This window comes from Heteronotia binoei, chromosome 21, assembly GCF_032191835.1.
Source record: "Heteronotia binoei isolate CCM8104 ecotype False Entrance Well chromosome 21, APGP_CSIRO_Hbin_v1, whole genome shotgun sequence".
Lineage (NCBI taxonomy): Eukaryota > Metazoa > Chordata > Lepidosauria > Squamata > Gekkonidae > Heteronotia > Heteronotia binoei.
In genome coordinates, this window is record NC_083243.1 from 175,506,678 (window position 1) to 175,522,093 (window position 15,416).

Genomic DNA, 15,416 nt, shown 5'->3' on the forward strand with positions numbered 1-15,416 from the left:
GAATGTTTTATGACCTTTCGGACACCAGCACAGATACAGACTGGGATGGTTAAGTGTTGGTTGTGAGAACAAACATCTTGATCCAAGTACTGCCACCCTGAAGTTCCATTGTGCCATAAGATGACAGTGGGTCAAACAAGAAGAAAGGAGAACAATTGATACAAAGACTGGGAGTTTATTTTAAAACAATCAAGCCAATCAAAGAGCTGGGACTATTTAGCCTGAGGGAAAAGAAATGATGCTTTACAAATGTATCATAAGTAAGAATGGACAAACTTGTCTGTGGTAAAAGATTATGAAATGAAAACAAATGAATATCTGTGTCAATTAATACTTTTCCTATGACTTATTTAAGTTATTAATTTTTAAAGTTTGTTAAACTCTCGACTAAAAGCTGTTAACATTGGTTACCAAAGTGAGCAAGCTTTTATCACAGTAGTATGACAATTAAAATAGCACAATGAACCTCTTTTGGCCAGTGTAAAATGGAGCTGCTGTTTAAAAACCACAAGGAGTTCATCAAAAGTTATATAAACACATATAGGGCAAGTATATATATTGCGGTAGAAACCATTAAAATCTATAAAAAATATTAATTAGCTAAAACCAGAATAAAACAATTTTTTTTAAAGAGGAACATTTTTCCCAGTGACAAAGTCAACAAATTTGGCATCAGGTGAATGGCTAAGAAGATAGAATTTGAGATACCATGACAGTATAAGTCCTTACTTAGAGCAAAATATTGGATGGAGATCTTAGCTGTCCAGCAAGCTTGTATGGGAACAGGCAGTCCCCTCAGGCACCCAAGTCTGAGACTGGTTAGGACCATAAACGGAAGAACCAGCAATACAAATATATGCTCAGAAATGAACTGGGTCTCAGTGTTCTTTCAACAATTATGAGATATGCTCCCTTTAATCGGTTCCTGTTGGTAGTCATGCTGCTGCATTTTAAACCTGCTGAGGTTTCTGAACAGTCTTTAAAGGCGGCCCATGTCTAAAAAGGATGCTTGTAAATTAGAAGGCAGATCATAAATGCTGTGGGAGCAGTGAACGCCAATAAATTTAAAAGTGTGCCAGATACATTTCTGAATGAAATGAAGAACAGAAGAGAAAGGATGTATGTAATGAAATATGCATTGAATATGCTGTATAAATATATTAAAACATGACATCCAGAGTAGTAGAAATATGCAGATGGTTCAGTGATAGAGGAACGTTGCTATGGTCATTCAGCAATTTTGTCTTCAAGGTGAGACAAAATTGTCTCACCTTGAAGACAAAAATTTTCCCCCAGATGGTTTTGAAAAATATTGATACTTATTAAGTTCAGTATAGAATTAATTTCTCAAAAGCAGAGTAAGCAATTGTACATTGGTGGTTATTACACAAGTTGTCTCCTACTTTTTTCTAGGCAAAGCTATTCTCACTGCTGTGTAGATTGTTCTGGTGTGCATATTTTACTGCTTTAATAATGGAGAACAACCAGAAAACAACCTTGGGTCTAGAAAGTTATGTGCAGGCTTGGAAACTGAGCCCTGCCTTGGCCATTGTAGATTAGTTTTCTGGAAAGGGTTTATTTTTTCCTCTAAGGTTTTTGCCTTGCCCTCCCACTGCTAAAGCGTCAGAGATGGATTCAAATGAGGTGTGATACCATTTAGTGTGAACATGTGTTAAAGATTTAGAAGCATTTGCTGGTGGAGGAAGCATGACAGATGGGGTTTGCTTTCATGCCTGAGCTCTAATTGATTGCCATATTTGATGTGTGAATACATAGCTTTCCCACTCCCTTCTCCTTCCTTGCTAGTGAGGGAATGGGATAGCTCCCTTACCCGCTCCACCTGGTCGTCAGTGCTGCACTAGAGGCTCTGTTTTCCTTTTCAGAATGATCCAGTCTTCATTTGTTGACATGGAAAACATGTTTGAACTCTTCAATGAGGAGCAAGAGGTAGGTATAAGTTATGTCCACTTTGCAGCAAGTTGGCTATTCTCCCTCTTCCTCCAAGAAGGGGAGGGGTGCCCTCTGTCTGTCAGATCAGTTATCTGTCTCTCATCCAGTATGTATCATTTATCTAATAGCAATGGGTAGCACTCCCATGTGAGTCTGAAAACCTTTTGGGGGAGTGGCACTTACCCTTGGTTACGACTTAAATAAGAAAAGAACAAAAAAAACGAGGTATGAGTTAAAAAGCACAACAAGTAGTCAGGGACATATGCATGCAGATAGTCAGTGAAAAACCCTCGCAAGCTAAAATGCCACATGAAGATGTCAAAAAAGTAGGAGATTGTCCAAATACAAGGGAACATCAGGAGGTGGTGCAAAGGGACTAAATAAACTGCATGGTTTGTGGGGAGAGATGGTTAGGCAAGGGAGACCGAAAAGCCAGAGACATTGGTCTACTGGACAAGGTGCAGAGAGAAAAGACCCGTGGCAAGAGGGTAGAAAGCAGGGATGGGATTTCCCTCTACCCCATGAATCATTGCAAGTCTCCTTTTTGTACAGTGGAATGCCAGACATTTAAGAGTTCTTTGGGGATGACCCCAACCTGTACTCTTTGTCTGGACTGGGAACTGGAGTTGGCTATGTTATGTCCCTCGTCCCTTCTACTCAGCCTCTGAAACTGAAAGGCAGCTGTTTGTCAACAAAAGGAACTTTCTCTTCACGTAATTAATCCCTCTTTATGTAATTAATCTGTGCAACTCATACCTTCAGGATTCTGTGACAGGGTCAGAATTGTCTTTTAAAGAACATGACTATATGTATGGTAGGTGGCCGCTTGTTTTCATATAAAATGTCTCTCTGAGTTTCCACATAGTGTCTCTCTGAGTACCACAGTATCTAAGGTAAAGTGGGGAGACTGTTTATTAGGTGCCTTGGACTTGTCTCTGGAGCTAAGCCTCTGCAGGCTGTGATTTCTGCAGCTGGAGAGATTAACCCTCTCCAGATCAGCATCTTCCCCCCTTCTGGGTAGAATTGGACACATCGTGGTTTATCTTAGCTAGCTGGACAACATGTGATTTTACATTTTTGTTAACTGGCAGGTGACAGATGAGCCAGGTGCTCCGGATCTTCGGTTTGTATCTGGACGTGTGGAATTTGAGAACATTCACTTCGGATATGTGGATGGGTAAGATGGGAGGTACAGTAGCAGTAGATATATGGAGTGAGTCTGTAAATGAAAGGTGAAGTGAGAGGCAGAAGGAACACATGCCACTTGCAAAGGAAGTTGTGAATCCATGAGTGTGAGAGGTTGGTGTGAGGTGTATGGTGATCAGTCTGAATAACCTTCTCTTACTAAAGCTGCCCCAATAGAAGTCTGCAAGTGAGATGAAGGGCATTATGTCTTTCAGTTCCACTGTTCTGGAGCCATTAGAAATGGGACAGGATGGCGTGTTACCTTGAAAGAAATTGTGGGTCCAGTGAATGCAGTGCTCAGATACAATCATTTCCCTTACTCATTCACGTAGATGCCCCATGGAACACCCTTACCCACTGTTTAGCATGTATTCAGGTTGCATTGGAAGAAAAGACCAATATAAGCAGTCCAGCTTCGTGAGAAGGGCACCTACCTGTGCTCCTTTGCAGTTTTATGAATTCCACCATGCCGTTATCTGATGCATAACATGCAATAGGGTTGGTGTCCACACTATTTGGAGAGGCGGGGAAGATGAGGCAATGGGTGGAATAAGGTACAGGTGACTTCAGCAGGATGGTGAAAGACTTGAGAGGTGGCTTATTTCCTTTTGTGTGCTCTCCCCTTCAGGAGTGAAATCCTGCATGATGTTTCTTTCACAGTGATGCCTGGACAAACTTTAGCACTGGTAAGGAAAGAAATGAGAGCTCCCACAGAACGGCCCTTGGCAGGGACTTCTCCGTCATCCTTTAGGCCGTATCCATCCTGACACCACCTCTCCCTTGTCTACAGGTCGGAGCATCTGGCTCAGGAAAAAGTACCATCATTCGTCTGCTGTTCCGTTTCTATGACTTGTGGGGAGGCTGCATCCGAATTGATGGGCAGGATATTTCCAAGGTAATGAGGCTGTTACATTGAGGAAATAGGAGCCTGGCAAGTGAAGTGCTGAATAGAGGATTGTCCATCTAAGAACAATGAATGTAGATGAAGTTACATGTGGAGGGTGGAATGAAACTGTATCTAGTTTGGTGAGTGGTTAAGGGAGCCAGTTTGGTGTAGTGGTTAAGTGTGCGGACTCTTATCTGGGAAAACCGGGTTTGATTCCCCACTCCTCCATTTGCACCTGCTGGAATGGCCTTGGGTCAGCCATAGCTCTGGCAGAGGTTGTCCTTGAAAGGGCAGCTGCTGTGAGAGCCCTCTCCAGCCCCACCCACCTCACAGGGTGTCTGTTGTGGGGGAGGAAGGTAAAGGAGATTGTGAGCCGCTCTGAGACTCTTCGGAGTGGAGGGCGGGATATAAATCCAATATCTTCATCTACCTCACAGGGTGTCTGTTGTGAGGGAGGAAGGTTAAGGAGATTGTGAGCCACTCTGAGACTCTGTCCTTGAAAGGGCAGCTGCTGTGAGAGCCCTCTCAGCCCCACCCACCTCACAGGGTGTCTGTTGTGGGGGAGGAAGGGAAAGGAGATTGTAGGCCGCTCTGAGCCTCTGTCCTTGAAAGGGCAGCTGCTGGGAGAGCCCTCTCCAGCCCCACCCACCTCACAGGGTGTCTGTTGTGGGGGAGGAAGAGAGCCAGTTTGGTGTAGTGGTTAAGTGTGCGGACTCTTATCTGGGAGAACCGGGTTTGATTCCCCGCTCCTCCACTTGCACCTGCTGGAATGGCCTTGGGTCAGCCATAGCTCTGGCAGAGGTTGTCCTTGAAAGGGCAGCTGCTGGGAGAGCCCTCTCCAGCCCCACCCACCTCACAGGGTGTTTGTTGTGGGGGAGGAAGGTAAAGGAGATTGTGAGCCGCTCTGAGACTCTTCGGAGTGGAGGGCGGGATATAAATCCAGTATCATCATCTTCTTTTTCTAAAGGGAAAAGGTTTCTTGTAAGAAGCTGGTATCAATGGAGTCAAGGTATCCAGCCAGTAGAAAAGGCTAAAGGATTTTTTGAGTAGCCTTGCAATGAAGTCTTGGTATACCTAGGCGATCCCTGTACTTGCTAGGTACCCATCAAGGGATGGCTGTCTTGGCTGTGCCCTGTTAAGTTAGCTTTCCAGGGACATCTGACTGGGCAGTGATGGGCAAAATACCATACTAAATATACCATTGTTCTAGTCTGTCAAGGCAATTTACATTCTCAACAAGAAGCAAATTATAGGAAGGAGGAGATTTTATGATGGACCTAGGGTTCGATGGGTGGGAACGCATCTGGATCCATGAGAGACACACTAGGTTCTGAAATAGCTTTGGGTATTCACTGAGGAAGAGCTAAGATAAGTGGAAAGAGTAGAATGTGCAAATAGGAGAAAACATCCAAAACTACTTCTAGAGAAAATAGAATTGGACATTGAAAGATTCTGGGTCATGCAGAAGGTTTAGAAAAGGAACCAAGAGCTCAGAATTAAAGGAACATTCCTGGGCACCTGAGAAACCAAACCACTTTAATAAGAGCTTAGGGGTGCTCGCGGAGCCTTTGTTAACAATGGAGGCCCAGGTAGCAGTCACTGCCAAATCTATATTTTTTCATTTTAGGCGGATAAGACAGTTGGTTCTGTACCTGGAGCGTAACAACTTGGCAACAGTGATCCATGCTATGGTCACCTCGAGAATAGACTACTGTAATGCCCTCTACATGGGGCTGCCCTTGACTCAACTTCAGAGACTGCAACTGGTGCAAAACGCAACAGCCAGATTGTTATTGGAGCTACCTTTATGGGAGCACATCCAACCTGTGCTGGAAAAGTTACACTGGTTGCCTGTGGCTTTCCGGATTCGTTTCAAGGTGCTGGTCTGGTCATAACCGTTAAAGCCCTATATGGCCTGGGACCTGTCTACCTTTGGGACCGCCTCTCCCCATATGTGCCTCAGAGAGCACTACATTCAGATTCCCAGACTGAAAGAAGTTTGATTGTCCACCACTAGAGCCAGAGCATTTTCGACAATAGCCCCCGCTCTGTGGAATGCCCTCCCCGAAAACTTCAGGGCCCTGTGGGACCTGCCACAGTTCTGCCAGGTCCGTTTAAGCTTGCCTTCAACAGTTAAGGGGAGGTAGCAAATGTCCCACAGCACTGACAACCCCACTGGACAAATATCTCTCGGCTTGACTTCGCAAACGAAGATTTAAGAAAGGTGCAGTAGTCCACATCTGCTGCAGGCTCGCTGGTAGCTTACAAGACCAATGCGGGACAGGCAGGTCCGGCCATAGTGGCGGCAGGGAAAAGTCTGATTTGGGGTTGGTGCTGTAGCAGTGCGATTCTTCCTCAATCTCCTTTTGTCCTCAAGACCAGCTATGCGTGCATTCTCAAAGGAAGAGACAGCCTTGTGGATATTTAGGAAATATTTAGGATATTTAGGAAATATTTAGGATATTTAGGAAATTAACGTGCATCTTGGATTTTATGGTTGAAATGTGTGGAATTGATTTTACTGTATATTGTTTATATACAGGCAGGTCCGGCCATAGTGGCGGCAGGGAAAAGTCTGATTTGGGGTTGGTGCTGTAGCAGTGCGATTCTTCCTCAATCTCCTTTTGTCCTCAAGACCAGCTATGCGTGCATTCTCAAAGGAAGAGACAGCCTTGTGGATATTTAGGAAATATTTAGGATATTTAGGAAATATTTAGGATATTTAGGAAATTAACGTGCATCTTGGATTTTATGGTTGAAATGTGTGGAATTGATTTTACTGTATATTGTTTTTAATATTCTATGTGGTTTTAAACTGTTGTTAGCCACCCTGAGCCCGTTAGGGGAGGGCGGGATATACATTTGATAAAATAAAAATAAATAAATGGGAGGAAATTCACCAGTGTGATGTGCCTTCTGGTAAGGAGGTAGGGGTCTTGCAACATTTCACATCCGTCCTCTGGTGGTTCTGGGAGTGGGGCAGAGTATGAGGTGATAACACTTTAATGCATTCACACATGTATCCAAGCAGAAGATCTTGGGCTTTGTGGGTCAGAGGCACGAAGCTGTACAGGATGATGCCACTGCTGTGACCTTTGTCAGAAACTAGTGGACAACTTTGTGTGCCTGTGTCTGAACAAATGTTCTCAGGACTTCTGCTGCCCTCCCCCCCCCCACAGCTGCTTAATTGCTGCTTCATGTTTGCTGCCCCCAGCAAAGCAGAGATGTGTGATTCCATTTAAGGATGGATGAAAGGCTTATGTTGGGGGAGGCACAGCTGCAGGGTGCCTCTATCCCTCCCCGGCCACCCAAGCTCACTGAAGAAGAGACTATAAGGATATCTGGAAGAGAGATTCCTAGGTGCCCATCTGGGTGCCAGGATTTTCTAGGGGTCTGGGAGAAGACTGAAGGGGAGCTGCTCCTTTCATGTCTGTTCCAGCTGTTGGTTGTCTCCTCTTTGAATATGTGTTGTTCCACCCACTCACCCCCTAGCTTTTTTTGTATCCATTTTGCTTATTCCGCTGTGTCCCGTATACCTAGTTATTGTATTAGAATGTCCAGTAAGCAAAGTGGGAAGAGCTGCATTAGATGGCACTTGGCTTTGGCTGGAGACAGTCTGCTGTTCTTAGGAGAGGTGGAAGTGCCTTGAAAGAGGCTGCCTGTAGTTAGTGTTCCCTCTAAACTGAGTTGGCATGAGCTAGCTCACAGATTTTTAGCCTCCAGCTCACACATTTTTGTCTTAGCTCAGGAAGGATGACCCCAGAGCACACTAATTTATGCTGTAGCTCACAACTTTGGTGCCAGTAGTTCACAAAGTAGCATTTTTGCTCACAAGACTCTGCAGCTTAGAGGGAACATTGCCTGTGGTGTACACATACATTTGTTTTATCCTACTCCCACCAAACTGGAGAGCCAGTTTGGTGTAGTGGTTAAGTGTGCGGACTCTTATCTGGGAGAACCGGGTTTGATTCCCCACTCCTCCACTTGCACCTGATGGCATGGCCTTGGGTCAGCCATAGCTCTGGCAGAGGTTGTCCTTGAAAGGGCAGCTGCTGTGAGAGCCCTCTCCAGCCCCACCCACCTCACAGGGTGTCTGTTGTGGGGGAGGAAGGTAAAGGAGATTGTGAGCCACTCTGAGACTCTGTCCTTGAAAGGGCAGCTGCTGTGAGAGCCCTCTCCAGCCCCACCCACCTCACAGGGTGTCTGTTGTGGGGGAGGAAGGTAAAGGAGATTGTAAGCCGCTCTGAGCCTCTGTCCTTGAAAGGGCAGCTGCTGTGAGAGCCCTCTCCAGCCCCACCCACCTCACAGGGTATCTGTTGTGGGGGAGGAAGGGAAAGGAGATTGTAGGCCGCTCTGAGCCTCTGTCCTTGAAAGGGCAGCTGCTGTGAGAGCCCTCTCCAGCCCCACCCACCTCACAGGGTGTCTGTTGTGGGGGAGGAAGGGAAAGGAGATTGTGAGCCGCTCTGAGACTCTTCGGAGTGGAGGGCGGGATATAAATCCAATATCTTCTTCTTCTTCTTCTTTGGTCAAACCTTTCATATTTTTCAAATACTACAAAATCTACTCATCCTGTTTGCCAGGGAAGACAATAAGGGAAATGAAAGCAGTGATTCCTCTTTCAAAGTGCCTTTAACTCTTGGGTGAGTGGGGGAAGACTATAATCTGTCTCCATGCTTTTTGTCCTTCTTTCTTCCCCAATATGCCAAGAAATTGAATCAGACTGATAGAAAGTGTTTGAGGATATAATGGCAATCAGCAAGATGTATGTTACGGAATGGATCCCTGTGATGAAAAATATTAGGCTCTGATGCTCTCCAGGTGTCCAAGCAGACCCGATAGCCAAAACACTGTGCCTTCTCTGGGGATTTAGCCTTGTTTTTTTACTCTGAGGATTTGCCTCTACTGTCAGGCAAAATGGTGGTTGCTCAGAGAACCAGTATCCTCCTGGCAACTTCACATGCTAAACTCCCTATAAGGCTAAGGTAGCCCTATTGTGTTTTGAAACACCACTTCTGTTCCAGAACAGTCTCGTAATGCAACTCCCTTTTTCTCTCACCACTCTGACCCTTCATCTCCCTTTGCCTACAGGTGAAGCAGACCTCACTGCGTGCTTTCATTGGTGTGGTGCCCCAGGATATTGTTCTCTTCAATGACACCATTCGTGAAAACATCCGCTATGGGCGTATTGATGCCACCAATGAAGAGGTGACGGAGGCGGCGATGACCGCTAACATCCACGAGCGTATTATTTCCTTCCCCGATGGTAAGAACTATTCCCCATCTCTGGCTCGGCCACCTAGTATGCCTTTCTATGTGAGCTGTTAGAAAAACTTGGTAATGATATTTCAACCTGGTAATTAATATCCGGACATGCTAGAAGTCTTTTTTTCCTCATCCAAACCCAAGTATCTGTCACCCTCTTTTATCCTGTCCTCCCCCCTTCGAGTCAATGAAACTATTTTTATTGGGCTTTCAGGGCAGCATGAATTATGAAAGGTTCTGCTCAAATTAACTAACTAAAAAGGCTTGTTCTATAAATGAACAAGGCCTGCGACAGTCCAGCCTCCCTTTACACACAGACACCCTGCCTCAACCCAGTAGGAGCTTGAATGCTAGAGGTTTCAGCCAGTGGGATGTAGGATTAGCCCTTGAGACTATGTTCAGAGATTTCCCATCCTTTCTATTCCATATGTTTTTTTCTGCATGGCCAACAGAGTTGAATATTGGCAGAAACGTCTGTGGATATGTCAAATTTATTTTGTGATAGACCTGGAAGATGGGAGTCAAATATTATAGGTGGCCAAAGATTGATAGCACCCTTGTCCAGATGATAGGAGTCTCGGACTGGTGCCTATGTGGCTGCTGCTCTTAGCATTGCATTTTTCATCAATGGCTGCTGGTTCTTGGCAGGTTATGACACGCAAGTTGGTGAGCGAGGTCTGAAGCTGAGTGGTGGGGAAAAGCAGCGAGTCGCTATTGCCCGCACCATCTTGAAGAATCCTAGAATCATCCTCTTTGATGAGGTAAGGAAGATGAACACGTTTACTTGCCTGCCGGTTCCTAAGGCCAGCTGTTGGGTGCCCTTTCCCTCTCCTATACATCTTCTCCTGGTCTTGCAATCGAGATCCTGAAAAGGACTGGGGTGAGGGCGACATTGGGCTTCCCTGATCTTCGTTATTTCCAGCGATGGCAGCAACACGAAGAGTGTGTCTCAGCAGGGTACTAATATAGCAGGTTCGTCAGTGGGCCAGAAGATTGTCACTGACAGCATCAGAGTCCATGATCTTCAGTTCTATCACTATGCCTGAATTTTACAGGCGACGTCAGCGCTGGACACGAAGACTGAGAGAAGCATCCACACATGCCTGGCCAAAGTGTGCGCAAACCGCACCACCATTCTTGTGGCTCACAGGTAAAGACTTCTGGGATGTACCCTGTCACTGGAGCTGTGTACTCAAGAGTTTCAACAGTTAAAGGGGATGCTTCGCTTAGGGGAGGGGCATGGCTGAATGACAAAGCCTCTGCTTGGAATGCAAAAGGTCCCAGGTTCAACCCTTGACATCTCCAGTTAAAAGGATCTAATAACAGGTGATGCGAAAGGCCTCAACCTGAGACCCTGGAGAGCTGCTACCAGACGCTGACCTGGATGGACTGATGGTCTGATTTACTGTAAGGCAGCTTCATGCGTCCAGCTTGTGAGATGATCAACTAAGCTCAAGGGTTCCCTCTCTGATATGTTGGGATCACACTGGTCAGATTTTAAGAAAAAATGTGACTGCTTAGAGGTGCCCTTTAAATAAAGGCAAGCTCTTGTATGTTCATGCGGGAAGGATCTAAGATCCTCTGATTTAAGTGTTCTGCTCTGATGAATTGATGTGTTCCATCAGTGGTTCCATCAGTAACTGGGAGGTTCTGTTTTGCTGCCATTAATAGCCATTGGGAAGCATTTTCCACTGATGTGTAGAATCTCTTTTTATAGTCATATAAGCCAGTGGGCCCTGCCACATTTTGTGTCTCTAGAACCCAGTCTGCCAAAGGAAACCATGTTGCCTATCAAGCAGAACCCTGCTGTCCACTGATGTTTCAAACTCCTTGGACTGTCACATCTGTCAGGGATGAATATAGCGTCAAGTGGTATATGGATTAGACAAACTGATCGGCGGGACCTTTCCCAGGCACGGGAAAGGCAGCAGCTGCTCCCGGATGCCCTCCCATGCAATTTAAATTGCCCTCGAGGGAGTGGGCGGCCCCCTACCCTCTCAGCCTAGGGTGCCAGCAAGCCTAGCACTGCCCCTGTTAGTTGCTTCAGGAGAACCTGTCACTGGGGCTTCCTTGGGCTTATGTAGCGGCTGAGCTGGTTATCCGTGTTCCCAGCAAGGTGCTCACTCCCCTCCATGGCCATATTGACCATGAAGTGAATGGGAGCTGCAGATGTTGGGAAAGGAGACTGCTGCACAAAGCCCAAGGTTGTATCTGAATGCCACATCTTCTCATGGTTTCAAGGTGCATTTTATTCTGTCCAGATGTACTAAGATGACTAAAGGGGCGGGACAGGAAGAGAACTTATGCAGCAGTTTTCTGTATGGGTGAGAGCTCTCTAGGCCTAGTGAGGAGCCCTGATGCAGGTAGGGCCGGTGGATGGCAGAGAGATCATTGTGTTTTGCCCTTTTGGTAACAGCCTCAGTGACAGCTCTTTCTTTGTAGATTGTCCACCGTGATTAAGGCTGATCATATCCTGGTCCTCAAGAATGGCCGAGTGGTGGAGCGAGGAAGGTAAACCGTTGTTCCTGCTTAAGGCTGCGTGTCCTTTCAGCTGCTCTCCCCACTTAAAATTCTGCATCTCATCAAGAAAAACCGAATTCTGTAGGTTGTTTAAATTATGCAATATGAGACATTTATTTTACATACTCCAGTTTGAGTAATCATGAGGTAGGAAGACATACCAGGCAGAACATTGACGCTGCTCACTTGATTTTGATAAATCTTAATTTCCCGTCTGGTTTATAAGACTTCAGCTAGCCTTTCCTATATACTCTCCTGCATATCTGTGCCACCTGAAGCAGTAAAATTGTGCTTTAAAAATTAAAAGTCCTTTTTTGCTGCACAGAGATCCAGATGTATGCTGTAACTATGGTCAGAGAACCAACATCACCCTCTTTTTCTTTTTATGTACTGTCACCAAATGGCAGCCTATACACAGATCTGCTTAGGCACCTCGTAACACAGCTGTAAACGAAGACTAATATGGGGAGAAAGGAGAATAGATAAGTTGCAGGTTTCCCATTGCTCATCTAATCACTTCATACAGAAAAGGAATGCAAAAGTACAATATACCTGTCAGATGTAGGATTATCCTTCTATAGACCCTTTGCAATTAACTCTGTCTATCTATTAGGCATGAAGAGCTGATGGAAAAGGACGGCCTGTACAGTAATATGTGGCAACAACAAGGTAGTGATTATGGAAGCCTTTCGGAGGCAGAGAGCAAGTACAGCGATGTATCGCAAGCACCCTCCATAAAGAGTGGAACAAGCGGTGCATCAAAAGCAAGCTCCGCAAAGAGCGCAGCGACTGCTGCATCAAATGCAAGCTCCGCAAAGAGCGCAGCGACCACTGCATCAAATGCAAGCTCCGCAAAGAGCACAGCGACCGCCGCATCAAATGCAAGCTCCGCAAAGAGCGCAGCGACCGCCGCATCAAATGCAAGCTCCGCAAAGAGCACAGCAACCGCTGCATCAAAAGCAAGCAGCATGAAGACTGTCAGTGAGGAGTCAAAGGGAGGTAGCAGCAAGAGGAGCTCCGCCAATGCTTCAACAGTGACAAGCAGCAAGACCGACACCAACATTACCACCAGCTCTGAGGATTAACCAGGATCTAGAAAGGAGTTGCTGAATGAGAAAGCAGCAGCTCTCGCCCCTGCAGGTCATGGCTTGAAACCAAAGAAGCAGCCGTCCCTTCTGTCAGAATAACTTGTGAACATTTACAGCGTGGTGGTTACACTCCCAAGCCATAGAGTTGATCCACCAAGGAAGTGTTTAGGGAATCCAAACTTGGGGAGTGCTGGGCCCCCATGTACACTGTGGAGTGCCTTTGGCACTGGAGCAGCATACAGCAGGTGTGGTATCCCTTGCAGTGCTGTGAATGATCTAAGTGTAGTGTCAGTGATTGGCAAAGGGCAGGCTGGAACTGGATAGATCCCAATGGTTTCCAGTGCCACTCTGCCTTAACTGTGCTCACTGTCGTCTTTCCTTGCAAAGATGAGCGAGATGGAGTGAGAAGGCAGAGAGTGATATGTATGTGTTGGCAGTGCCGGGTGGATATAAAATGAAAAGAGGAGCTTGGGACACGGCTATATTTTTGTAGCTTCTGATCTTGAGAAGTCTGTTTTAATATTAATAAACTTCCAGTGTTTTCAGATTCATCCGTAGATTCAGTGTTATCTGTCTAAAAGAAGGTAGTGGTGACGGCTACCAGGATTGGGGGTCCTTTCCTGCCTTCATGCAGGTAAAAGGGCAGCAATTCTCAAGCTAGAGGTTTCAGCTCAGGTCAAATGACGTTGGATCGTTGGACCGAAAGGATATGTGCACTACTTGTTTACATCTCAGCTTGTGTAGAATTAAGATGAAAGGAGGCAGGCGTCACCAATAATTCATAGTAGCTGCAAGAACGACAGAGGCCTGTTCATCCTTCCACACTTTATCCAGGTATGCGGTTCTGTTTGGTAGCTTAATGGGAGTGGGCTCCAGAAGGCCCCTGAGGTGGCAGCGGCTTCTGTTGTCATAAGGTCATTAATTCCCAGTGCATCCTTGACTGATGAGCCAAATTGATATTAGTTAGGACTCCATTATATAGAACACCATCACTGTGTATGGAATAGATCCGTAGAATGGAAAGACTTGCTTTCCCAAGCAGGACTCTGGAGAACACACACATTTTCTAAATACTGTGGAATTCCCTTGTTTACCTAGCAGGAAAGCAGGCAGTGAAGGGTTAAGCATACCCTCCAGACAAAGTCAAGGCTATTTCCAGATTATTGCCAGCACCTTCTAAGGAGAGGGAGTCTTTCATTTTCAGGGCATGCAGAGTAAACCTGGGAAAACAAGTTCCTAGGTAACAGTAAGCCACACCTCCTACAATGAGAACATGGAGAGCCAAGTCCTGGACTATGAAGGCAGAGGTATCTTTCAGCTTGGAGTGGACAATGGTCCACATTGAGGGGAACAAAAAAACAACAAAACTGGGACACACAAAGAAATGAGGCAGAGATGGGCAAAGAAGAAAATAATCTAGAACGGGTGGCCAAACTGTGGCTCAGGAGCCGCATGTGACTCTTTCACACATATTGTGTGGCTCTAAAAGCCCCCACAGCCCCATTGGCTGGCTTGGAAAAGGCATTTGTCTCTTTAAATCGCTTCACCAAGCCAGCCAGTGGCTTGGCGAAGGCATTTAAAGTTGCTTTCTTTCACCTCTCCCCCATCTATTTGCCTTCCTTCCTTCCATGTCTTGCGGCTTTCAAACATCTGATCATGTCTTGCAGCTCTCAAACATCTGACATGAATTCTATGTGGCTCTTACATTAAGCAAGTTTGGCCACCCCCAGCCTAGAGCACTCTTTCATGTGTAAGTAGACAACACAGGTGGCTGTGCCTGAACTGATACATGACCAGAATGTGACGTCACTGTAAACCCAGCTTTCCATTTCAGGTCATTGGGCAGAAGCACAGGTAATACCACAGGATTAAGTACCTAGTGACTTATGGATCCAAGAGGCTACTGTTTATTTGGGCTGTATTTGCAACTTCATATTTGTTCTAAGAAACTAAAAGAACAGTTGCTAGGTATTTGGTGCCTTTGTAATGTGTGGAACAGAGCATCTTCTGCATCCCACACAGCTCCTGGATGGCATTCATACCTGTAACTTACATGAGACTATGGAATGTGATGTTTTAAATGACATGTTCTGTCATTTTGTACAAAGCTGGTGATTTTGGCCCCTAAATCATTTGCTGTCTGAGATGGGAGGAAGGAGGCCACTCAGTTCCATTTCCAATATGGGAAAACTGAAACTGAGAGGCACTGACATCTCCAAGGTCTTGGTGATCCTGTGGGTGATCCCTTCTAGCACAGAAATGCTGGAGTGTACTAAGCACTGAATTCCCATTCACATCACTGAGCAGGCACATCTCCAACAAAAAGCACTCATGGTGAGCATAAGTCCTTCATAATGTGTGAACTGGCCTGAGAGACTGAACCAAACTGGATGTCATGGCAGAGTGGGAATCGGAATCCAGTCTCCACAGTTGTAATCCCAGTTTTCTAGTCGCCACAGTACATTTGTTTCTGTGTAGTGTCTTTGAGACTAGTTTTTAGCACCTCTGTGGAGAAATCCCTGTAT

At 45.8% G+C, this 15,416-nt stretch overlaps 1 protein-coding gene across 1 annotated transcript in view; it reads left to right on the forward strand.

The window, feature by feature from the left end:
* ABCB6 (ATP binding cassette subfamily B member 6 (Langereis blood group)) overlaps positions 1-13,442 on the forward strand; it is a 45,926-nt gene extending 32,484 nt beyond the window's left edge. Inside the window, exons 11-19 of the mRNA XM_060262173.1 lie at positions 1,884-1,947; positions 3,042-3,127; positions 3,764-3,821; positions 3,926-4,030; positions 9,110-9,284; positions 9,932-10,044; positions 10,339-10,433; positions 11,726-11,794; positions 12,417-13,442. Of these exons, the coding sequence (XP_060118156.1) occupies positions 1,884-1,947; positions 3,042-3,127; positions 3,764-3,821; positions 3,926-4,030; positions 9,110-9,284; positions 9,932-10,044; positions 10,339-10,433; positions 11,726-11,794; positions 12,417-12,888 (1,237 nt within the window). The 3' untranslated portion in view covers positions 12,889-13,442. The remainder of the gene's footprint in view (positions 1-1,883; positions 1,948-3,041; positions 3,128-3,763; positions 3,822-3,925; positions 4,031-9,109; positions 9,285-9,931; positions 10,045-10,338; positions 10,434-11,725; positions 11,795-12,416) is intronic.
* The last annotated feature ends 1,974 nt before the right edge of the window (positions 13,443-15,416 follow it).